Source organism: Puma concolor, chromosome A1 (genome assembly GCF_028749965.1).
Source record: "Puma concolor isolate L17-30 chromosome A1, mPumCon1.1.hap2, whole genome shotgun sequence".
NCBI classification, from domain to species: domain Eukaryota; kingdom Metazoa; phylum Chordata; class Mammalia; order Carnivora; family Felidae; genus Puma; species Puma concolor.
Window position 1 is genome coordinate 236372756 of NC_141667.1, and position 26402 is coordinate 236399157.

General features: G+C 43.8%; 1 protein-coding gene across 5 annotated transcripts in view; it reads left to right on the plus strand.

Moving 5' to 3' along the window:
* Window positions 1-1632: 1632 nt before the first annotated feature.
* The window catches only part of LOC112860863 (phospholipid-transporting ATPase IB-like), a 216029-nt gene continuing 191259 nt past the window's right edge, over window positions 1633-26402 (plus strand). For 3 of the 5 annotated variants that reach the window (XM_086714937.1, XM_086714959.1, XM_086714965.1), the window contains exons 1-2: window positions 1633-1796; window positions 25241-25385. In XM_086714937.1, coding sequence (XP_086571063.1) covers window positions 25285-25385 — 101 coding nt within the window. In that variant the 5' untranslated portion in view covers window positions 1633-1796; window positions 25241-25284. Of the gene's footprint in view, window positions 1797-12537; window positions 13076-13566; window positions 13648-25240; window positions 25386-26402 lie in introns of those variants that run through there. The other 2 variants (XM_086714943.1, XM_086714950.1) reach the window with 2 other exon arrangements.

The window sequence follows — 26402 nt, forward strand, 5'->3', positions numbered from 1 at the left end:
CTTTCTTCTTCTTCTTCTTCTTCTTCTTCTTCTTCTTCTTCTCCTTTTCTTCTTCTTCTTTTGGTTACATTTGTTTTGGAAAGTGAAATGTAAATTCAGCTGGACTGCTGCTAATTCCAGGAGGAGCTGGTAATCATATATGATGTGAGGGTTCTCTCTGAAATGATCAGTAGCATTTTGACTAGACTCATTGTCTCAAGAGTCAACCTCTCTTCCCATGTGGCACAGTTACATTGTCTATGTCTGAGGGGAGGTGGAGAGGGAGTGGAGGGAGTGGGTAGCTCCCTCCTTTGCCTCCTTTGCACCATTAGCATTTCTCACCTGTCCTTGTGTACCAGTTGAGTGGTATAGAATCTAGCTTTGCATCAATAAGGCCACTTCACCTTGGAGCTGCTGCACCTATGCTTGAAAAGCTGTCGGCCAGGAGCCATCATTAGGATGAGCTGGAGGGTGGCCTTCAAACGAACAGTTACCCTCCCCAGAATTCCTGGACCTTGGACGTTAACCCCATTTCATCCAGAGGAAACTGAAGATCAGAGAACTATAGAGTCTTGTTTTAGGTCACCTTCTGACTTCTGGTCCAGTGTCCTTTATGCTTCAGAGCACTGTGATCCAACCTGGTTTCAAACAGGGCTGAGGCTAAACATCTCAGAAAGAGATCTAGTATCTTGGTTGAGAGTACAACCTCTGGAGTCCAGGAATGCTGGGTGTGAATCCTGTCACCTACTGGCAATGTGTCTTTTGGTAGGCAACTAAACCATGAATTTCCCCACCAGGTCAGAATTTGGTCTAATCCCTGGTAACCCCAAGAAGGACTGGGGTAATTTTTATTTTGTAACCAGCCGATTAGATGGGAGCAGAAAACGGTGACTGGCTGTGGTTCCCGAGGAGTCAGAAATTAACTGAGATCCAGAATATTAAGAGGCTCGATATTTCTTGCTCACCAGAGTTCGCGGCCTGACATTCTTACCAGCTACACCGGACACCCCAAGAACTCTCATACTCCACTATCCCCAAGACTATTAGACCCGTATGACCACCAAACAACCACCTTTTCTGAGCCGGCTTAAGTTTCGAGATCTTTTTTCCGTCGTATTGTTTCTTGCCAGGTTTCCAGTCCGAAGGCTGGGATCCCCCGCGTTGCAGCCAGGGCCAGAGGTGCCCATGGTGCAGCACAAGCTGTCCTCAGGCCCGTGGCTCGGCGGGCTGCAGAGACAGCACGCACCCCGAACCTCAGACCCGGCGAAGCTCTGGAGAAGTCGGCGGCGCGAAGGTCCGGTCGGCGGTGGGCGGGTGAGAAAAAAAGGCGCAGGGGACAGAAACCTGACGCTTCCGCCCTCTTCTGCGGTCTGCAAGCGGTGATCCGAGGACGGAGCGTCAGCACACCCAGAGCGCGGCTCACATTTGGGAGCATAGGGCTAAGACACGCGCGACCGTCGGTGTCGCCCGGCCGAGCGGACAACGGCGGCCCAGGAGGCCCACCTCCAAAGCTCCGGCAGTTCAGGGTCTCGCCCTTGACGGTGTGCGCGTGCGCGCCTTTGCGTGAGCGTGAGCGTGTGCGCGCGCGGCCTCCTAGCCGAGGCTCAAAGGCCGCCGAGCCGCGGGTGCGTCGGTGGCGGGCGCGGCCCCGAGTCCGGCTGGAGCGCGCGCTGGGCGCAGTCCCCCGAGCCGGCCGTGTGGTGTGACGCCAGGTTGCGGACCCGGCCGCCCACGACATCCCTGTCCCGCACTTCGTCCGAACTAGCGCACCGGGGCCCCCTGCGAGCCCTCTGCAGAGAAACGCGGGCGCGAGAGAGGTAGTGGCTGGGCGCTCTGGGGACACGGCAGCGCGGCTGGGTCACTTCAAGTCCGGTGACTGGCTGACGACCTGGCCTCCTGGCGCCCACTTCATCTGTGAGCGGGGCGAGTGCCAGCACTTCTCTCACGGGGTTGTTTGTGGCCGGGGGCTGGGGGAAGAGCGAGAAGCAGAGAGGATGGCTTCCCGCATCACCGGCCACTGGGAAAAGCGAGCCCTGCGTTCGTTCCGTGGCAGCTTGTGTTGTCGGTGCTTGTGTTCCCGCTTTATCTCCCTATTTGGAGGGTCAGCTTCTGGAAGGCTGTACAGGGGACAGCTTTACTTTCCCAGAGGCCCTTTACGAGATTTGCTCTGTTTTTTTTTTTTTTTTTTTTTTTTTTTTTTTTTTTTAGCTACGCATTGCAAAAATTTCTTCTTAAGGCCGTATATTCCCCATAATGTATTATTTCCACTAATTATCGTGCTAGAGGAAACGAAGGCAATCAATGGTGTATGTATGAGAAGACTCATCGGGCAAGTATTAAATGGTTGCACAGGGGCAACTCACCAGACACCCAGCACTGTTGCATGAAGAACCATAGGAGCAAAAGTTCAGCTCTTTTCGGGATCATGGTTGAGTCTTCAGGTATTTCCGGTTAAATCTTGGGAAAGAATGTAGATTTGTGATTAGGCGGGCCCATTTTACATCTTAGAAGCAAGACTGATGGATTACTTAGATGCTGCGTTTTAGGAAGTACAAGCCCATTGTGGCAGGCTGAAAAATGCACCCCACTCCCTAAGATAGCCACATCCTAATGCCTGGAACCTGTGAATGTTAGTTATCTCATTTAGAAAAGAGTTCGCAGCTGTGATTAAAAAACAAAAAGGCTCTCGAGATGGGAGAGGTTATCCTGGATCGGATGCGTGGGCCCTAAATACAATCCTTTAAGAGGGAGGCAGAGGGAGATTGGACACAGAAAAAAGAGAAGAAGGCCATGTGAAGACAAAAGCAGAGATTGGAGTGGTATGGCCACAAGCCAAGGAATGTTGGCAATCAGAAGCTGGAAGGGACAAGGACCAGATTCTTCCTTAGAGCCTCCAGAGGGAGCAAGGTGCCGTGTGGACACCTTGATTTTTGGTTCACTAAAACTAATTTTGGATTTCTGGCCTCGAGAGCTGTGGGAGAATACATTTCTGTTGTTTTAAGCTACGAGGTTTGTGGTAATTTGTTACTGCAGCCACAGGAAACGAATACTTAGCATTGATTCAGAGAACTGATAGATCTCTGAATCCATACAACCTGGAGTTCATTGATACTGGTTTTGTCCTATTTTCCCTCTGTGTCATTCTTGACTTTGTGTTTGATGATACAGAGAATGAGTTAGTGACCTTGAGTAGGGTGGCTCCAGCCTATCTATCCAGGTTTTGCCGGGAACCAAAATCAGTTTGGTGTTGTTTGTCAGGGATAGGAATATAAACCGATAATGTGCCTATCAAGGTCACAAGGTCAACATTAGCCTATCAGTGTCAGTGTTGGCTCCAGAATGTTGAAGTTAATTGCTCGCTCTGGCTCTCCATGCACTGTGAGAATTGGATAAGCTTCATAATCTGTGTGTGGTTATAAGGCGAGCCAAGTGAAAAGAAACAAAAGGAAAAAAACTTGGCTGTATATGTTTAGCATTGTGAGCAAATTTGTGTTGTACTGGGTTTAGAAATCATAACGTATAAAAAAACCCATGAAGTCAAGACTGATTCAGGAGCCTGGCTCTAATTCTAGCTCTCCCTTTTTAGGCAATTTACTTAACCTTTCTGGAGAGATGAAATGAGATGTAATAACAATAAATATTATTTAATCAATGTATATGTATCAGAAACTGGGCTGAATGCTATACATATTCAATCTTAATATTTGTAACAATTCATAGCAATAGCTTATCTTCAGCATATAGATGAGGAAATTGGGTTTCAGAAAAAAATTAAGAAAACTTGCCCAAAGCTGCAAAATCAGTGGCTGGGCTGGGATTTGGACTCAGGGATGTGTTATTTCCAAGTACATACTGTTAATCACTATTGAGTAGTTCTTACATGTAGTCAGTGGAAAGGTGCATCATTATGCATCATAGAGTCTTTATTGATGTCATTATGATTTTAATTTCAGACCATCAAATGTCAACCCAATCTCTAGATTCTTCTTCCTAGATTCAGTGTTGGAGGTCCTTACTCTGGCCCCAGTAAACCAGTGAGGAGGATTTCTGGGGGTAAGGGCTTTGATAATATATTTATTTTGGGAAAACCAGCTCAGATCCTACTCTATCAATAAAGATTTCTCTACCCACTACTTACAGTGGTGAACTGTCGAGACCTAAAGATTGCTATAGCCACAGGTTTGGATACCAAGGACGTTTCATTCGCTAATGGTTATCCTAAACAGTTTATAATTTCTTATTTATTTTCTCATTTAACTCAAGTTACCCAGGAGTGCATTTTTAAAGTTTCTGAACATTTGAATTTAATTTTTTTAACATGTTTATTTATATTTGAGAGAGAGACAGACAGAGTGTGAGTGGCGGAGGGACAGAGAGAGACGGAGACGCAGAATCCGAAGCAGGCTCCAAGCTCTGAGCCATCAGCACAGAGCCCGACGCGGGGCTCAAACCCATGAGCTGTGAGATCATGACCTGAGCTGAAGTTGGACGTTCAACCGACTGAGCCACCCAGGCGCCCCTGAATTTATTTTAAGCTGCAAGTCTTAACAGAGCTCCAAATGTGGATTTTTTTTTTCAAAGTATTACAGATTCAACTGCTGAACCATTGGCTAACACCTTACAAAGTGTGAGTGAGGGGTGGGGATAAGGAGACAGTGATGGAGTGAGGAACAGCCACTGTAACAGTGTGTTTGTTCTCAGGGTCACTACTGTGGTCAGTGGGAACTCCATTCCACCGGGAATGTTCCACATGTCTTCTTGAACTACTTGTTTGAAGGATACAAGTCTGCTTTCTGCCAGTGGTAAAGGTTTGCCCTTAGCGGGGGCATGGTGGCAGGGTCTGGGGAGCAGAGGAAACAGCATTTCTCCCATGTTTCTAGGTAGAGTTTGAACAGACCCGTGGCCTTCCACTTCAGCTTCTGAGAAGGCTCTGAGGCAGAACATGTACAAGTACGTTCCCATTTTTAACAAGTGTTGAACACCTGCCAGTTTTCAGGCACACTGCGTGGCATTGGAGATAGAATGTTGAATTAGACACGGTTCTTGTCCTTATGGGAATTACGGTCTGTGAGGTATCACATGCCACAGTTTATAGGCAAGGAGGTGAATTGAGTGTGTACGGACCCGAAAGTTGTTCAATGTTTAATCTAATTGGAACATGGAGGGTGAGAGGCAAGATTAGGTAAGTAACCAGGGGTCAGGTCATAGAACACTCTTGTTAAGGAGCTTGGACTCCCATTTTGAGGGCAGTAGTGTTTTTGTTGTTGTTGTTTGTTTGTTTTTTAACTTTTTTTAAACATTTATTTATTATTGAGAGACAGAGAGAGACAGAGCACGAGCAGGGGAGGGACAGAGAGAGAGGGAGACACAGAATCTGAAGCAGGCTCCAGGCTCCGGGCTGTCAGCACAGAACCCGACATGGGGCTCGAACCCACAAACCACAAGATCATGACCTGGGCCAAAGTCGGATGCTCAACCGGCTGAGCCACCCAGGTGCCCCAAGGGCAGTAGTGGTTTTAAGCAGAGTGGCATCGTATTTGTATTTTGGAAAGAAAGAAGCATTGTGGTATAGAGCATAACTAGAGGTGGGAGGGTCTTGCAACAGTGCAGGAGAGGAACAAGTGGCTTACAGTAGCCTTTTGGCGATGGCTAATGGGAAGGTATTTAAGAGGAAATTGTTTATAAGTTAGATGTGTGGAGAGAGAGTAAGCTGAAGGATGTTCGGTTTCTGGCAGCAGGATAGATTGTAGAAACCATTTGTCGACTTAATAGAAAATGTAAGGTGGAATAGATTTAGGGTGATTTGAATTTGGGCTTCTCTCATGGTTATGATGATCACCTGGGTGTTGAAGAATGGATGGGCTCTAGCAGTAGGAGGGCTTCAAATGAGAAAGAAAGGGAACCAGGACAGAGTTATGCTGACCATTGATATTTAGGAGATGGGCAGAGGAAGAGGATGCTGCCAAGAAGCGACATGGGTTCTAAGAAGGTTCTATCAGAACTTCTGACAAGTAGGACATTGGTGATCTTTGCAAGCAGTTTCTGTGGAGTGGTGGCAGCCAAATTTCATTAAGTTGAATGGTTCATGGGAGTTGATGAAGTAAGGTTGGCCGGTATAGACATTGCTTCCAGGACGTTTGTCCTCATATCAGTTCCTTAGAGCTGTTGTGTCCTGAAGTTTTGTGTCAGTTTCTTGGAGCACAACAAACCAGATGGCTTCAAACAACAGAAATGTGTTCTCACAGCTCTGGAGGATGCAAGTCTGAGATCAAGGTGTCCATAGACCTGGGCTCCATCTGAGATTCTGAATAGAATCCTATCCTGCCTCTTCCTGGTTTCTGGCAGTGGCTGTCATTTCTTGGTGTTCCCTTGCCGGTAGATATGTCACTTCAGTCTTCCTGTCCATCATCACATGGCATTCTCTTTGTGTTTCTGACTTTATATGGCATTTCCCCTCTTATAAGGATACCAGTTCTGTTGGCTTAGGATCCACCTAATGACATCATCTTAACTTGATTACATCTGCAAAGACCCTATGTCCACATAAGGCCATGCTCTCAGATACCAGCCATAGGCCACCAACATATCTTTTTGAAGGACATAGTTCAATCCATAGCAGTCTTTAAAGGGGAGGCTGGAAAGAGCATGCTTAAAGTAAAAGTACAGACTAGAGAATACTAGGAAGTGAACTGAAGGCAAATTTCCCTACATAACAACGGCCAGTCCTCACCAGAAAGGTAGAATTTCAGTTCAGAGTTTACCAGCCCATTCGTCTGTCTTCATTCTCCTTCATTATTCGCATCAGGTCTCACAACCCAGGTGACCCCCATTGCCCTTAAGTGGTTTTACCTTCTCTTGGTCAGATCTTTCTCCAAGTTTCACTTCTAAAGAGTTGACATGGACCACTTTGTGTCCTAAGGCTGACAGTTAGGTTCGTCCAATGCAAGTATACTGCTGGTTTTCCCTGTAAGGCGAGTGCGCTGTGTTCCTACCTTTTTGTGGTCAAACACATAGACACTAAACCTTGAGCCTCATGAGTTTTAAACAAGTGTGAGAGCATCCTAAGAAAGCTAGCATTTTTGTTGTTTTCCATGCACAGTTTCAAATTGGAAATTGCCTTGCGTCTTGCTGTGACTTGGAAGTGAACGCTTCTGTACAGGGAGGTCACTGCAAAAGTGAAGGGACGGTAGAGTGTTTTCTGGCCCACCCTCTCTGATTCCCTTGTGGCACCCTCTTCTGGTTCTCCCACCCTCCCCAGTTTTCTTCACTTTCATGGTTGGCAAAGAAAGTACATTTGTAAGTAATTTTTTGAGATGCCAGGAGCTGTGATGGTAACCAGGACACCAAAGATGAGTAAGCCAAGCTTTATCTTAGGGAGGACAATGTGATCAGTCCTTAGGATGTCCTACAGTTACCCACCAGGTACCTTGGAGAAGAGATGGTGACAATGCCTGGGGACCCAGAGGCTGGAGGTGGAAGCTCCCTATTCTTTGTGTCAGGGGATTCTCTTAAAATGCCCCTGATTCAGAAAATGAGCACCTTGATTGGTACTAAGCTCCTTGGCTGCTAAAGCATCAGAGACACCTGACCCCTTGACAATTGTTATGGATTGAATTGTGTCCTTCTCCCCACCCCCAATTTGTATAATGAAGTCCCAATCCCTAGTACCTCAGAATGTGTCTATAATTGGAAATAGGGCCTTTGAAGAAGTAATTATGTTAAAATGAGGCCTTTAGAGTGGGCCTTACTCCACTGTGACTGGTATCCTTTGTCAAAAGAGATTAGAATCCACAGAGAGCCACCAGCATGTGTGTCCACAGAGGAAAGACCACGTGAGAACACAGCAAGAAGGTGGCCATCTGCAAGGCAAGGAGAGAGGTCCCAGGAGAAACCACCTTGGACTCCTAGCCTCCAGGACTGTGAGAAAATAAGATTTATATCATGTAGTCATGTAGTCTGTGGCATTTTGTTGGGGTGGTCCTACCGAACTCATATGAGAATGGGCATTAAGTCTCCCGGTGGACAGTCTAGGAGGGCGGCCTGCCTCACAGTCAGTTTCTCTCCACTGTAACCCATCACGTGGTCGTGGCATCCTATTGAGAGCTGATAAGGGACTCGAAGCTGGGTGTGGTGTGGAGGAGCATATGGGGTCGAGCCGCTTTATCTCTTCCTCAGTGTGTTCAAGAGGTTGCCTTCCGCCACCTGGGCTTACGTTACACTTCGTCCAGTTACAGGATTTGCTATAAGTGATGCTCCACTTGAAAAATACAGACTTAGGGGATGGAAGCTAACTCTGTTTCAAAGTGCTGGTTTCCAAGTGCAACGAACTCATGAGATGTTCCCCTTCAGGTTCATTCAGGGAAGCAAACCTTCCACATTTGAGACGAGGGTAGTGACTCAGAAGCAAGCTGTCATGGCACATGAAGGGCTGACATCACTTCATCAACTGATACTCTGATGACTTAAATGTGGTGGTAGGAAGAGATTAAAACCATATATTCACATGTATGTAATTCCCCTGGGAATGATGAGGCACAGGAAGGGAAGGACGAAAAATAAACCACTTTGTGTGTGTGTGAAAGAGCCATATATTTGTTCTGTCCATCAGTGGCAGACGGCCTTACAGAGGAATATGGCCTTCTTGTGAGCCATACAAGATACTTATCAATAAGATACTTATCAATAAGCCATACAAGATACTTATCAATACAATGTGCTTATTTGTTCATTAACTGAGCAAACTCATACTGCACTCCTTCTTGCTAGATCCAAACACAAAGCATGAGACAGTCTCAGCCCTGGGGGAAGTCAGTGTCTGGCCTGGTGATCAGACACGTGTACTGAGAAATCATAACCAGCTGGCAGTGCTGACGTAGAGGTAGGGGCAGAGTGGAGAGGGCCACAGCGAACAGCGGGAAGATCAGGGAAGGCTGCAGAGAAGAGGGGACATCCGAGCGAGGGTTTGCCAAGGGAGGGCAGTATTAGGTGGTCTGTACCTGTGGAGGAGTCCGGTGTGAAGGGGCTCCATGTGCTGAGGACGGTTCAGTGTCTTGATCCTCACGTGAAAGGACGGAGGGACAGGACGGAAGACCAGATAAGGGGCCAGTTGGTGAAGGGTCGGTGTATTCTGTTAAAGACTCTGTTCTTGATCCCATAGGCCATGGGGAGCCAGAGAATTTTGACTTGAGAGGCGGAATATGCAAACATGATGGCCAGACCTAATTTAACAGTAGAAACCTGACCACTATCTGCAGCAACTAGCCCAGGAAGCTAGCCCATTATCTACAAGTCATACTTGTGGGAAGGCAGACCAGTAACAGCCCCGGAAGCCAAACAGGAACTACTGTATCAGTTGGCCCCCGGATGACCAGGCTTTGATTCATAACTGAGAGCTGCAATTTTTGTGTCCACTTCCACTTTAGGACCAACTGGGGAAAAACCAAATGTGCACGCCTAACAATTGCATAGGATGCCTACTTTTTGGAAGCCCGCCTACACATCCCCATGTCAACAGCCTTGAGTTGGGGCACACCTAGAGCCATCCCTCTCCTCCACTGTGAAAATTTATCACTTTCCTGCCTGCTTTTCAGCCCTGACAAAGTGCGAGTGATGGTGGGTGTCTGCGTTGCTAGAGCAAGCTCAGAAGAAATGGACTTTGCCTGTTCTCATTTGGTTGGTCTTCATTTATTTCCACAGAATCCAGGGAAGACAACTCGGACAGTATTTGGAGAATTGACTAGAAGTTGAAGAGACAGTTGGCTCCTGTAGTTACCTTGGCCATGGGCAGGTCACTTCTGCTGAACTAGTGACTGTCTCTTGCTTTTTTTTTTCCCCATTTTGCTTTTCCTGGCTGGTCCAGAGAAGGGATCAGGGCCCATGACTTGAGGATCAAAGACAGGACCCAAGTACCCTCCTCTCCAGGAGATAAGCATTCTCATCAGTGATGCTATAGGTCAGGGCTAAGGAGAGAGACTTCCAGGCTAGCCTTATGTGAAGCTATGGCTTGGGGACCATTTGCTCATACACTTGAGCAATGATGTCTGATACTGAATTCCAAGTTGCTCCCTGCTCTGTTCTAATTTAGTCCTAAGACTTTAGCAAAGTCTATACTACAAGGTAACCTGGTATCACCTGTTTTTTGTGGAGTGGGGGGAGGTGCCTGTTCCACTTTAGGAGGTGATAAGAGCTGTCCAGCATGAAGGAGAAGCCCCTCAGCACTTGGCCACCCCATAGCCCAGGGGACTCAGGATATACTTATGATTTGCTCATTCTCTTTCTTCTGTTATTTTAGTCATGTAATCTTATGAACAGCAGAAAACCTCAGTGTTCTTGTAATCATTGATTTTGACTATTTCAGCAATCACTTTTAAAAAAAAAATTGATTTGAGGCAGGGGAGCAGAGAAGGGCAGAGGGAGAGAGAAAGAATCTCAAGTAGGCTCCATGCCCAATGTGGAACCCTGACATGGGGCCTGATTCCATGACCCTGGGATCATGACCTGAGCCGAAATCAGGAGTCAGATGCTCAACCCACTGAGCCACCCAGGCGCCCCATATTTCAGTAATCACTTTTGTTTATGTCAACTCACATAAAGTGTGAGGTGTTGTGTTTTTTTTTGCAAATTAGAAATTCTCATGATCTGAACAGCTTAATGAGTATGCCCATACATTTTTACCTATATGTTATATTTCCATAGTGAAATGTAAGTTGGATGTGTTAATGTGTTTATTTCAAGATTTTGGGTCTTTTTGTGGGTAGTGCCCTAGAAATATCACAGCTTGGAGGATCATGAGTTGAGCAGCCACGATTTCATGTTTGTATGTGTTACGTATGCTCATGAGCATTATCTAGTCATGTGATTGGAGGTGGGAGCTGGCTTGGAAAAGGACAGAAGGTTTGCAGAGTCCACGTTGTCTGCTGGTGAGTGGCATGGGGTTGCTGGAAGTGGCCTGGGAAAGCTTTCCTTGCACCCGTCGTGGGGCTCTCCACTGAAGCTGTCCTGTAGATCACTCTATGATCGTGTCTAAAACAACAGATCACATATAAGAGGTGCTCAAAATACGTGGTGATGAACGAGAGCTTATAGCTCCCCTGTGGTCTGCTCTGGTTTCTTCCTTAGGAAACCGGGTAATTCCAGAGCCTCCCAAACAGTATAAGATATGTAATATAGGATACATACCTATGGGAATATCATAATGGAAAAGCATAATACAGAGAAAAATCAAAAGAAGTTACGGAAGTGATGTGTTTTGTAAGTTTTCTGTGTGTACTTAAGCATCTTGCATCCTGTAAAAATGTCACAAAATATCTGTGTAGAATTTCAGATTCACACATATTTAATTAAAAAGTAGTTCACTTGCACTTACAACTTTGCCCGAAATGCAATTTAGAATTACTCTGCTGAATACCAGGACAGCCTAACTTAGAAAAACGTGATAGTATATTTGTTCAACAGAGAAATTTTATTTTTTTCAGCATTTCTTTGAACTGTCCTTTCATATTATATGGTGTTTAACCTTATTCAGGAGAATGGACTGTTTCTTTTAAGGTCAGCTCACTCACAAATTCCTGTGGGATACTTACTATATATGCCCTATGAATAGTTTTATGTATGTATGTATGTATGTATGTATGTATGTATGTATGTATGTATGTTTTTGAGAGAGAGAGAGTGAAAGAGAGAGAATCTTAAGCAGGCTCCGTGCTCACTACAGAGCCTGATTCAGGGCTTGATCTCATGACTGGGAGATCATGACCTGAACCGAAATCAAGAGTTGGATGCTTAACCAACTGAGCCACCCAGGTGCCCCTGGTTTTCACATTTAAAGAAACATTTAATCTAACTGAAGTCTCAACAGTGTTTCTGCTCATGTAAAGTAAGTGCTTTGTTTTTTAAGGATCTCAGGTGCTCAGAATGGAGTCATTCATTGATCATATTCCTTATTAGTAATACGAAATCATTGGCCCAGAAAGGCTACATCTTTGTTCTTTCATTTTACCTTAGCGATTTCTCTCTGCCTGCCTGCCAGCATTTCCATACTCCTCACTCCCTCATGTATTTAATGCTCTCCCCCGCCCTAGTCGTCCCTCTTTTGAATATATTTCCTTGAAAAGCATATAATACTTATTTTGTATAAGTTTTACAATTTTATGTAAAGGATATTGTGCTATAAATCTCATTTGGCTAACTGATAAACTATTAGGTTTTCAGGACCTATTCATGTAACTTTATATAACATGCTTCTGACGGGTGCATATTACTTTATTGCATTCACATACCATAGCTTATTTTTTTCCTCTACTCACACTTAGGTTATTCCCAACTGTTCCTGCCTCTATGAACTTGTACGTCTTGTATGTGTCTTCTTATGAATTTGCCCTGTAGTGTGTGTGTGTGTGTGTGTGTGTGTGTGTGTGTGTGTGTGTGTGTGTTTGGTATATTGATCCTAGAGTAGATGGCAGAGGTTTGGGCTGATGTATTTAGTTTCAGTAAGCAGTGCTGGATTGTTTTCAGGAATGTTTGTACCAGTGCAATTTCTAATATGGTAATTATCAGTAGATATATGCCACATAGATGAAAACTCCTTGGGTTCTTTGTTATTTTTTGAGTCTGAAGGGTTCCTGAGACTCTAAAGTTTGAGAGCCGATGACTTACTCTATGACGCTATTGGCAGAAATCATCAGTTATCAAATCTACATTAGGTTCACATTGTTTCCAGTGAGGTATGGTCTTATCTTCATGTGTTCACCTGTTAGTAAGGCACATTACATACTTTTTTTTCACCATTCGGAGGAAAAGCGAATTAGCTCTGAAGCTTGGAAAGTCTCTCTTATCCTTCTTCTAGGCTGAGTTGAAGCCTGGGAGGTACTTCAGAGGGCAAGGAAAGCATACTTGGTGAGCATGGAAGGACGGGGAATGTGGGCAGCCCCATCTCAGAAGCGCAGTGCGGAGGGCGGTGCTGAGCCCTCAACTGTCAGAACTCCCAGAGGCAAGCTGGGAAGGTTTCAGCTCACTCCAGGCCAAGCCCAGCGGCCACTGTCCCCGATTAGAGCTGTTTGGGCTGAGGGAAGACATTCAGGATATTAACCCTAAAAAGGTCAGTTTTCCAGTCAAAAGTGGAGTCCATAGCCTGACTGGTAAGTAACTAGGAAGTCCTTTGTTTCAGTGTGTTGTCCGTTTAAGCAGCAGCTGGACAACTGTTCCAGTAACTGAACTTGGGTCCATTCTCAAATGTCCCAGGCTCACCCAGGGAGTCCGTCCTTCTCTTTCATCGCAGATTCTTGCCCTTGAAATTTTGTAGGACAGGTATGAGAGGCTGGGATCAGTGTCCTCGACCCTAAGTGGCCAGAGAAAGATAAAGTGAGATGACAGATTCCTATGTAATTTACCTACTGCTTAAAAATATCCCAGTAATTTGGACCGTCACTGTTTGGTGGATGCCACTGCAGTCAGTCTGTGTGATGTGTGTCTGTGCATGTGTATAAAATTCAACAAACACACAGACTGTCACCACAACCTCTAACATTTTATTTTTTATGTTTTTAACTTTTTATTTAATTTTTTTTTTTTTAGAAATAAATAATTGAACATAAAACAAAGCAAAAATCACCTTTAACCATTACCTCTAGGCTCAGTCCTCCTGTCTTCCTCCCTTGGCCCCTGCTGCAGGTAATTACTATTCTGAATATGTTATGTGTGGTTTTAGTCATTTAAAGATACATTTACAGGGGCACCTGGATGGCTCATTTGGTTAAGCGTCCAACTCGATTTCAGCTCAGGTCATGAGCTCACGGGATTGAGCCCCATGTCAGACTGTGTGCACCAACAGTGCAGAGCCTGCTTGGGATTCTCTCTCTCTCTCTCTCTCTCTCTCTCTCTCTCAATAAATAAATAAACATTTTGAAAAATAAAAACACATTTACATACATGCATTTACAAATATACATTTACAAAGTATAGATCCATAAGCAAGACACAATATTGTAGTTATATTTCTTAAAAGTTTACATAAATGATTTAGTAGAGTAATGTATATATCATTTTCACATCACTCTTAGATTTTTGAGCTCTACCTAGTATATCAATCATCTATCATCTATTGGTAGCACTCTTTTAAATGTCTCCACAATATTTCATCATATGATTAAGATGGGTTTTACTTAACTCTTTATTCATAAGCATTGAGATTTTTCCGTATTTTTTTCACTGTTACAAATGGTGCTGAAATATACATCCTTGTTCACATCTTCTTGTATACACATGAGTTATTTTTTAAAAGTTATATTTAGAAATGGGAATACAGTGGTGCCCTCTTAACTGTGGTTTTGCTTTCCATGGTTTCAGTCATCCGTGGTCAACCACAGTCCAGAAGCAGAGGACCCCCCTCTGATGCACGGTCAGAAGGTCACTAGTAGCCTGACATTAGGTCATGATGCCCACATCATTCATCTTGCTTTGTCTCATCACGTGGGCATTTTAACATCTCACATCATCACAAGAAGGTCAGTACAGTACTTTCAGATATTTTGAGAGAGAGAGAGAGAGGGAGACCACATCCACATAACTTGTGTTACAGTATGTTGGTCTAATTGGTCTATTTTGTCATGATTGCTGTTAATCTCTTACCCTGCCTCACTTACAAATTAAACTTCTATAGGTGTGTATGCATAGCAAATAACATCGTGGTTATAAGACTTGGTACTCTGTGGTTTCAAGCATCCACTGGGGGTCTTGGAACCCATCGCCCATGGATGTGGGGCGACTACTCTACTGGATTGTGGGACACCTGCAGTCTTCACTTACTCTCTAAAATGCTTTTATTAATTTACACTCCCACCTGTCCCCTCCGGGTTTCTCATGCCCCATGTCCTCACCTACCCTTGTCATGCTCTTTGGTTTTTAGCTTTAACCTGATTGAATTTGAGTTATCTTCATATATTTATTTTGCTTTTATCTTTCTCTAAATTAATTGCCAATTCATATATTTTCCTTATGTTTTTATATTTTTTTATTGATTTGTGGGAATCATTTAAAACATCTGGGTAGAAAACCTGTGTCAGTTATATGCATTAAAATATACTCTAGTGGTATGTGGTTTGTTTTTAAAATTTTTTAATGTTTTATTATTTTTTCTTTTTTAAAAAATATATATTTTTTATTATTTTTAAATGTTTATTTATTCTGAGCCCAAGGTGGGGCTTAATCCCATGAACCTGGAGATCTTGACCTGAGCTGAAATCAAAAGTCAGACGTTTAACCAACAAAGCCACCCAGGTGCCTGTTTTACTATTTTAATGCACAAAAGATTCTTTGTTTTCATGAAGTCAGATTAATTAGTATTTTCCTTTATGGTCCGTGCTTTTGAACGTTTTTGAAGTAATCTTTCCCATACCCTGATCTCATACAGATTTCTTTCTTTTAAATATTTGAAATTTTGCTTTTCATACTTAAACAATTTAGCCTATCTGAAATGTATTTTTGTAAGTGATGGAAATTAGAGACATAATTTCCTCCCATACTGTTAACCAATTAGTCCAGTATAATTTACAGAATGGCCTTTCTTTTCCTGAAGACTTAATAATGCCACTCATTATTCTCCAGTATAGATGATCACTTTTCCTGGCTTATTCTGTTCCTAGTCACTGTTTAATTATAATAGTTTTATAATATCTATCGCCTATTATTTTATTGTGGTTAAAGACACAGAAAATCTACCATTCAAACCACTTTTTGGTTTGTGTTTTTTCTTTTCAAATTTTTACTTAAATTCTGGTTAGTTAACATACAGTGCAGCATTGGTTTCAGGAGTAGAATTCAGTGATTCATCACTTGCATACAAAACCTAGTGCTCATTGTAACATGTGCCCTCCTTAATGCCCATCACCCATCTAGCCCATCCTACACCCACTTCCTTCTATCAACCCTTAGTTTATTTTCTATCTTTAAAAGTCTCTTACATCAAATAACTTTTAAGTTTACAATTCAGTAGCGTTAAATACATTCACAAAATCATGCAACTGTCACCACTGTGTATTTCAAGAACTTTTTCATCATCCCAGACAGAAGCCCCATACCCATTAAACAATAATTCTCCTTTTCCCTTTCCCCCAGTCCCCAGTAACCTCCAGTCTAGTTTTTGCTGTCTCAATGAATTTGACTACTCTAGGTACCTCATATAAGTGGAATCATAGTATTTGTCCTTTTGTGTTTGCCTTGTTTCACTTAGCATAATATTTACAAGTTTCATCCATGTAGGATGTATCAGAATTTCATTCTTTTTAAAGGCTGAGTAATATTCCATTATATGTGCATACCACATTTTGTTTATCAGGTCATTTGTTGACGGACATTTGGATTGTTTCCACCTTTGGGCCATTGTGAATAATACTGCTGTGAACACTGGTGTGCAAGTTTCTGTTTGAGTCCCTACTTAAAAAATTTTTTTTAAAAATCTTTATTCACTTTTGAGAGACAGAGACAGAGCATGAGCAGGGGAGGGGCAGAGAGAGAGGGGGGAAACAATCTGAAGCAGGCTCCAGGCTCTTAACTGTCAGCACAGAGCCCGACGCGGGGCTTGAATCCACGAACCGTGAGATCATGACTTGAGCTGAAGTCGGATGCTCAACCGACTGAGCCACCCAGGCACCCTTTGAGTCCCTACTTTTAATTCTTTTGGGTATATATCTAAAAGTGGAATTCCCAGATCCTATGGTAATTCTATGTTTAAGTGGTTTTTTTTTTTAAATTGAAATATAGGTGACATATAACATTAGTTTCAGGTGTACAACATAATGATTCAATATTTGTATATGTTGCGAAGTGATCACCCACAAATCTAGTTAGCATCTGTCTTCATGCATAGTTATAAAGTTTTTTTCTCTTGTCATGAGAACTTTTTTTTTTTTTAATTTTTTTAATGTTTATTTATTTTTGAGACAGAGAGAGACAGAGCATGAACAGGGGAGGAGCAGAGAGAGAGGGAGACACAGAATCTGAAACAGGCTCCAGGCTCTGAGCTGTCAGCACAGAGCCCGACGCGGGGCTCGAACTCACGGACTGTGAGATCATGACCTGAGCCGAAGTCGGACGCTTAACCGACCAAGCCACCCAGGCGCCCCGAGAACTTTTTTTTTAACTTTTTTTTTTTAACATTTATTTATTGTTGAGAGACAGAGACAGACCGAGCATGAGCAGAGGAGTGGCAGAGAGAGAGGGAGACACAGAATCCAAAGCAGGCTCCAGACTCTGAGCTGTCAGCATAGAGCCTGATGCGGGGCTCGAACCCACGAACTGTGAGATCATGACCTGAGCCGAGTCAGACGCTTAACCAACTGAGCGACCCAGGCACCCAGTCTTGTCATGAGAACTTTCAAGATTTGCTCTTAGCAGCTTTCAAATATGCAATACAGTATTATTAACTATAGTCACCATGTTGCTTGTTACATCCCCAGGATTTACTTATTTTGTAACCAGAAGTTTGTACCTTTTGACCTTCTTTAAAAATTTGCCCATCTCCCATCGCCACCTCTGGCCATCATCAATCTTCTTATTGAACAAGCATGTTTGTTTGTTTTTGTTTTTGTTTTTGATTCCCACATGTAAGTGAGATCATACGGTTTTGTCTTTCTCTGTCGTAATTCAGTTAGCGTACTGCCCTCAAGTCCATCCATGTCATTGCCAATGGCAAGACTTTCCTCTTTGTTATGGCTGAATAATGTTTAATTGTGTATATATACACCACATTTTCTTTATTACTCATTCACCAATGGACTCTTAGGTTGTTTCCATATATTGCCTATTGTGAATAATGCTGCAGTGAACATGGGTGTGCAGACATCTTTTAAAGTTAGTGTCTTTATTTCCTGCTTGGTAGATAGACCCTCAGGTGGCAGTTTTTAATGTATACAAATATGTGTAGTCCTTCAGGACCATGAGTGTAAGCTCCCCTGGCCACCAGACTCAGGCAATCTAGAAGTGTCCCCTGGGTAGCAGCTGCAAAGATAGTGCCCCTGTCTGAGGTCTCTGGAGAGGATTCCAGTTAGCCCTGAGACATGTGCTTAATTAGAAGGCTGTCCCCCAGGCTGCAGCTATAAAGCTAACAGGCCTGTTTCGCAGACTGTTGCCACTCTGCCCTGCCCTGGGGATGGTAGTTGGTTAAGAACTCTTTCTCTGTTGGTTATAGCCTTATGGGACCCACAAGCATGAGTCCTGCTGGTCACCAGAGCCAGGCAACCTAGAGTGTCCCCTGGGAAGCAGTCACAAAAATTGAGGTGCCAGGCGAGAGTACCAGCTCCTTTCTGGCAGATACTGGCAACCCGGAGTGAGGCAGAGGGAGAGCACACAGACAGCATCCACCAGCTTCTGTATCTGCAGAGTACTTCATCAGGCCCCTTGTGTGCCAAACCAGTAGCTTGCCCTCAGGCTGAAGCTCCAGGACCAGCAGATGGGCCTTTTCCACAGAACGACCAGGCATGTGTTTCCATGTGCTGCCTGTGACACGCCCTGAGAGCGGTGCTGGCCAAGAACCAGCTCTCTGATCATTACAGTCCCATCCCATGAGACCCAGGAATGCAACCCCCACTGGCCACCGGAGCCAGGAAGTCAAGCAGCATCCCCTGAGTGGCAGTCACAAAAACTGGGGTACCAGCTGTGTGTGAAAGCTCCCCTCTGGGAAATATTGGTGCTCTGAGGGTGGTGGGTACAAACACAGAACCCACCCTCCAAGGTCTCTGGAGAGGATGACTGAGTCTTTAGATATGTGTTTGATTAGAACCCTGCCACTCAGATCACACCTGTGAAGATAAGTTGGCCTGCTTCACAGAGAGCCTGGGCTCCTCAGTCTGTTGTCTCTCTGTTGTGACATTGGGGGTGCAATCTGGGTGTGAACTCTTTCTCCATTGGTTACGGTCCAGTGGGACCCATGAGCATAGCCCTCCAGCTGTAAAAATGAAGTCACCAGGCGGGGGTACAGGCTCCACTCTAGGAGATAGCAGAGGGCTGGAGTGAGGCAAAGGGGGAGAGCAAAGATTGTGCCCACGGGCCTCTGTATTTGGAGAGAATTTCAGCAGACCCCCCAGATGTGTGTTAATGTAGATGTCAGCCCCGTAGGCCAGTGCGTTAACATGAGAAAATAAATCTCTTTAACAGAAAGCTTAGGCACTTTTTAGTTGGCCGCCTCTGTGCTCGGCCCTGGGGTGGGTGTTTGCACATGTGAGACCTTTTAAGAACAATTTTCTCAGTTCACCATAGCCTTGTGAGTCTCAGCGATGCAAGCCCTACTAGATGTTTTGGGGGCTCCTTTCTAAGGTGCAGGTAAAAGTCGAGGTGCCACATGTAGGGTTCAAAGCCTTCATGCCTCAGGGAGAAGCTCAGGTTTTTTGAGTTCCCTCCTGATTGTGGGTTGCCATACCTAGAGTGGGGTTTATAGGAAGGTCGTGTCAGCCTTTCCCACCCACTCCCATGTGGGTTTTTTTTCGTTCACTTTATGTGTAGGAGTTTGCTAAGCTAGTTTTTAGCCTCCCCCTCCCTACCGCTGGAAACTGTTCCATATGCAGCTGTAGATTCACTGTGTATTTTGGTTTCTCTAGAGACTCCTTCTTAAATAGGTTCTTAGCCACTTCTTCCAGCTGCGATAATCCTTTGATTCGGTTTTGTTCTTCACAAGTGCTTTTTAGGGTGTTTTTCTTTTAAGTAAGACAGGAAGACTAGAAAGAGCCAAAGTTAGGTATTTCCCTTCTCCCATGTTGATGAGGCTCTGGTAAAACACTTTTCCTTGAGGACCAGCCCTTGTTGAGGAGAACACCGTGTGCTGAGCATATTTTACAATGGTCCCTTTTCCCCTTCCCTTACTGGAAGCATGAGGGGACTTTTCTTTGATCTTCACCCTGAGAGTCTAGTGGTATTCCTTAAGGTCCCCTTCTAGGACTTTATCTCAAATCTGGGGCATGGTTAAGCCTTCTGCACTTAATCAATGACCCTCTTCATGTTTCTGCCAGTTGCTGGCTGCAGAGATAAATTCTGGTTTTCTGTGTTCACCTATCTCTTTAGATTTGGGGCCGGCAATTTGCCCTGTGACCTCAATTCTCTGATGGATATAAGAAGAGTCATTGGTTTTCAGTTTAGTCATATGTTTTTTATTTTTCTCTTTATGAAGATGGGAGTCTTAATTTCCAAGCCTTTTTTTTTTTTACATGTTACACTAGAACAGTTTTTTTTTTTTTAATTTTTTTTTTTTCAACGTTGATTCATTTTTGGGACAGAGAGAGACAGAGCATGAACAGGGGAGGGGCAGAGAGAGAGGGAGACACAGAATCGGAAACAGGCTCCAGGCTCCGAGCCATCAGCCCAGAGCCCGACGCGGGGCTCGAACTCATGGACCGCGAGACCGTGACCTGGCTGAAGTCGGACGCTTAACCGACTGCGCCACCCAGGCGCCCCTAGAACAGTTTTTAAAATAGATACTTTGAGAGTATTTTTCATAGGCCAACATGTAGTTTGTCAATAGACTTCTATTTCTTTCTTTCCTTTCTCTTTGAATTTTACTTTTCTTGCCTTTTTGCACTAAATAAAGCCTCCAGTACAATACTGTATGTGTGCGGTGAGGAAGGACAGTCTTGCATCATTACCAGTCTTAGGAAGAAAGCATTTGGTTTTCCACAATTAAGTCTGATATTTGCTGCATGTTTTTCATAGACATCCTTCATTAGGTTGAAGAACTTCCCCGATTTTCTTGGCTTGCTGAGAGTTTTGATCATTTGATGTTCAACTTTGTCAAATGCCTTTTCTGTATCTGTTGAGATTACCATAGGGTTTGTTTTTTTTTTCCCTTTAGTCTTTCGAGATGATAAATTACATCATTTTATGTTCAAATGATGAATCAAACTTCCTTTCTTGGAATAAACCCCACTAGGTCATTATCAGTTTCCTAGGCTCGTCATAGGGAAAGTGCCACAAACTGGGTGACTTAGTTAGAACAACGGGAATCTATGGTCTCAGAATTCTCAAGTATAGAAGTGTAAGATCAAGGTCAGCAGGGCTACACTCCACTTGAAATACATAGGAGAAGGGTCATCCTTTGCCTCTTCCAGCTTCTCGTAGCTCCGGGTGTTCCCCGGTTTGCAGCAGCACGACTCCACTTGGTACCTCCATGTTCACGTGGCATTTTCCTGTCTCTTCACATTGTCTTCTCTTTATATGTGTGTCTGTCTCTGTGACCGAAGTTCCCCTTTTCATAAGGATACTAGTCATACTGGGTTAGGGTCCACCCTATGACATTATCTCAATTTGGGTAACGCTGCAAGGACCTTATGCTGTGGTCTGAATGTTTGTGGCCCCCTCCCCCCAATCCATGTGTTGAAATCCTAAGCACCAATGGTGAGGATGTTAGCAGGTAGAGCCTTTGGGAGGTGCTTAAGCATGAAGGAGCCCTCACAAATGGGATCGATGCCTTATAAAAGAGGGCCCAGAGAGGTCCTTAGCCCCTGCCACTATGTGAGGACACAATGAGAATGCACCAGCTACGAACCAGGAAGGTGGCCCTCATCAAAACCAGCATGCTGGCACCTTGAGGTCGGACTTCCCAGCCTTCAAAACCATGAGAAATAGGGGCGCCTGGGTGGCTCAGTCGGTTAAGCCTCTGACTTCAGCTCAGGTCACGATCTCACAGTCCGTGAGTTCGAGCCCTGCGTCGGGCTCTGGGCTGATGGCTCAGAGCCTGGAGCCTGTTTCAGACTCTGTGTCTCCCTCTCTCTCTGCTCCTCCCCCGTTCATGCTCTGTCTCTCTCCGTCTCAAAAATAAATAAACGTTAAAAAAAATTAAAAAAAAAAACCAAACCGTGAGAAATAAATTTGTTTATGAGCTACCTGGTCTGTGGTATTTTGTTAGAGCAGCCTGAGCAGACTAAGACAACTTATTTCGAAATAAAGTCACATTCTGAGGTACTGGGGGTTAGGACATCAACGGATCATTTTTTGGTGTGAAGATGCAATTCAATGCATAAAAGTCATGATGTGTAATCGTTTTGCATGTTGGTAGATTTGATTTTTTGCTAAGGATTTTTATATTCATGCTTATAATGGATTTGAATTTGTACTATTTTTTTCTTGTAATGACTTTGGTTTTGGTGTCATAATGCAGTTTCATAAAATTTGGGGGAAACATTCCTTCCTCTTATTTTTCTCTGGCCGCTTTTAAGATTTCCTCTTTGTCTTTATTTTTCTGCATTTTCACTATAAATCCAAGTGTAATATTCTTGACTTACTTTGTTTGAGATGTCTTGGTTTTCTTGCCTCTGTGAAAAAGTCATAGCCATCATCTGCCAACATACTGCTTTTGCCCTATTTCTCTCTCTCTCCCTCTCTTTGTATGTGTTTTTATCTGCTTTTACCTTGCAGCACTACTAATTCTGAACCATCTTAAACTGACAGTACTTGAGATCTCTTGGCCAACTCTGATGATGCCAATTTGGGTTATTCTGCTAGGAAGCTCCCTCCCTTCCATCTCTCTCTGTCTCTCTCTCCTTTGTCAGAATTATACCAAGGCCCTGTGGGAGTGGTTGAATGGATAATGGGACAACATTCTTTCAACTTCACCCTGACCCTGAGATGAGTTTCTGTGACTATGACGTTTTCTCAGAGTCTCTGTCTTGGGCATGACCCGAGCCTTGCCTTACATAACCCCTGTTTCCCCACTGTTAATTTTGGTGTTAATTGGCACATTTCTTCAGGAGGAAGGTGCTTTTTGAATTTTTTACTTAATTCTCTTGAATTTTGTTTTTGATGAAAATTTGGCTTGATAATGGCTACTCACTTGAGTAGTGAATTTAAAAAGCCTTAAAAAAAAAAAAAAGTCACCATTTTAAGCTGTGTCAACAGAAAGTTCGGTCACAATAAGATGGCCTATGATTACCTAAAGCCTTGTTTTTGTATCCAGGTAAATCACTGCTTTCTACATCTTGTTTACCAGCTTTTCATTCATTTCTTGATAGGACATCTGGTCTCCTGCCTCAGTGATGACTTCTACTTGGGGCCCCAATAGTCCCTCTCTTTCCAAACTTCATAAATGATTTGCTGGTCTAATAATGATTTTTTTTCATTATTCTTAAAGTCCAATGAACTTAACCAGGAAGTGTCTTGGAATTTGTGTTAGATTTTTCTTAGTTGTTTCGTTCTCATTAAAGAAGGATCTATTCTACTACGACTTTCAGTATTTTTGTTTCATGTTTTAAATTTCTTAAGGACAAGAAATATGCATACGTTGGATCCTTTGTCCCACATCTATAATTTTTCTCCAGTTCTTTATCATCTGTGCTCTTTTTCATTTCATTTTGCTTAGTTTTCATAGTCTGTGCAGGACATGCCTCTTTTCAGCTCTCTGTTATCTTAGTTGCTTCTAAGGTGGCTTTCCTTTTTCTTAAGATATTTCTCTTTCATTTCTTTTCTGAGCTCTTTCAGGTCACATTAAAAATTCTTCTGCAGTTTCATTATCACTTCAAAAAATAATTTAGTATTTCTATTTTTGACCTCTTGTTTCGTAATGGCCATATTTAATTTCTTTTACAGGAAATGTATTTTCTGTGTGTTTTGTAACTTAATTCCTTTGATGTGCAAACAAGAATTTCCTTTGTCTTTTGTTCCTTAGGCTTTGTCATTTTTATGGGCAAAGAGCTGCATTACGTTTTCATAGATTCTATGTTGGCTCACTTTTTACTATTATACAATTTAATGGGGCCACTCTAAGAGACCAGTTATTTGCTGAAGAGACATGTTGGTGTGGTGAGAGGCACCTAGTGTGTGAGCCGGGACATTAAAGGCTCAGGCCTTTCAACTGGGGACACTTGGTCACCAGCACCCTTCTGTCAGGTAGCAGCAGGTCAACAGGCTCCCCCTTGAAGCCTGTTGATAGCCTTGAAGATCACACATGTCTAGTCAGGTGTTTAGAGCTTTATTTATTTTCATCAGCAGCCCCTTAGTAAACTGTAACTCACCTTTTGTTTCTTTACCCTCACACATGGATGCATTGTTAGGGAAACGCTTGAAGAGAAATAGCTCTCTTACTAAACATACAGTGACGGTGAGAAAGTTCGTGACTCAAGGACTTGAATATCCCTATTAATCCTGCACTACAGGACCTTGGGCAAGTCTGAGGAAAACTGGGTACATGGACTCAGACATAAAAATGCTTCTTACTGTTGAGGGCACACTAGCCTCTATTTCTTGTAAGAAACAAATGAGACTTTCCTTGGCCCCTTGGTCAAAAATCTCACTTATTTTGGGGGTAGGAGATATCAAAATATACGTTACCTGGGTGAAGTTAATGGGGCCAGGAAGACTATTCAAGGCTATTTCAATAGAGGAGAGAGACTGAGCTCACCTTAGCTGAAACAAAGGTGGGGGAGTTTTAAAAAGCTGGGGTGGGGAAGGAGGAGGATTGTTGGCCACCTGTGTCTGCTAACTGGCTTTACCCAAAGAATAACTACATTTTCTCTTATCTTCATGACATGTGAGAATTTTACACTTCGAGCAAGGCACCCCCTGAAGTTAGGTTCCTACCCTACCATGGAATGGAGAATTTCTTTGATGATTACATTTCAGGGATCTCCCAGGTCCTTGAGAAAAGCTTTCCCATGGATCTTAAAGCTGGCAAGGGGCTTTTCAGGACATTTCTATACATTTCAAAGGGAGTAGAATAACAACATACAATCACCTTTTCCAAAGTAAATGCTTCACGTTAGTAAAAAGGAAAGGGAATTCAGGACTAGAGACAAGAAGGCATCTATTTCCAATTTAGTCAAGCTGGGGGGAATGTTAAGGCCATCTTGGTCAGGGGGCTGCCCTCCGGTCATGGAGCTACTGCTCTTGAGCCAAGACACTCTCCCCTCCGCTTCCCCCAGCCCTATTCACCTTCTCCCCTCGCCCATTCTTTTTCTGAGGCCAGCTGCTGGGCCCTATCTCACTGCATCTTCCCCAGTCTCCTGCCCGGGCTGAGTGTCAGTGCCCACCCAGAGCCTCCAGGGCTGGGGAGGGAATGGGGATGTGGTAGCCATGAGGGAACCAGAACCGCCTCGCCAATGCAGGGTGACAGGGGAGGTCTTGGATGTCTGGTCCCTGGAGAAATATATGGGACAGGTGAAGAACTGGAGGCTAGGAAAACAGTCTCCTCCTTGGGGACTCAACAGAGGTCCAACATGCAATGCACTTGATGCGTTCCCTGGAGCCTGATTTCAGTTGCAATTCTGGGTAACATTCCTTTGCCTTCTTGTAGGACCTGTTGATTTCTCTTTAATCTGTCAGGAGGTGGAGGAAAAAATGGGCTGCCAACAGTCTCTTCAAGGATCAGTCGTGTCCAAAGTCCGCACCATTTACCTCAATGAGCCCATTAGGAACAACTTCTGCAAAAACTCCATCAGGTGAGAAGTGTGTGTAGCTGGGAGGAGAGGAAGGAGGAGGATGTCGTCCTCACCTGCAAAATACACTTGGTGTAGATACTTCAGGCTGTAACAGTTGTCTCAAACCCTGAGAAACTTTGAATTCTCAAGTTCACTACCAAGAATAGGCTGTGTCTTCATCTCACCCTCAAGGTTTCTGTTTCTGAATTGGCCTCTGCTCTCACTTGTTCCTCCTGTTCATAGCAGTACCATGCAGCCCACTGCCAATCGAGAGTGCCCTTTAGCAATACCTAGGAGGTAAAAGTGCTTTCCTTTCTTCCCCCCAAGGTTTTATTTAAATTCACGTTGGTTAACATACAGTGTAGTATTGGTTTCAGGAGTAGACTTTAACGATTCATCACTTACGTATAACACCCATGTTCATCCCAACAAGTGCCCTCCTTAATGCCCATCACCCATTTAGCCCATCCCCCCCCCAAACACCTCTCCAGCAACCCTCAGTTTGTTCTCTACAGTTAAGAGTCTCTTGTGGTTTGCCTCCCTCTTGTTTTCATCTTATTTTCTTTTTCCTACACTTCCCCTATGTTCATCTGTTTCGTTTCTTAAATTCCACGTGAGTGAAGTCATATGTCTTTCTCTGACTGACTTATTTCGCTTAGCGTGATACATTCTAGCTCCATCCACATCTTGCAAATGGCAAGATTTCATTCTTTTTGATGGCTGAGTAACATTCCATTAAATACACGTGCGCACATGCACACACACACACACACACACACACACACACACACACACACACACACACCTTCTTTCTCCATTCATCAGTTGATGGACATTTGGGCTCTTTCCACAGTTTGGCTATTGTTGACAGCTGTAACCATGGTGGTGCATGTGCCTCTTTGAATCACTACTCTTTGTATCCTTTGGATAAATACCTGGTAGTACAATTGCTGGGTCATAGGGTAGTTCTCTTTTTAACTTTTTGAGGAACCTCCATACTGTTCTCCAGAGTGGCTGCACCAGTTTGCATTCCCAAGG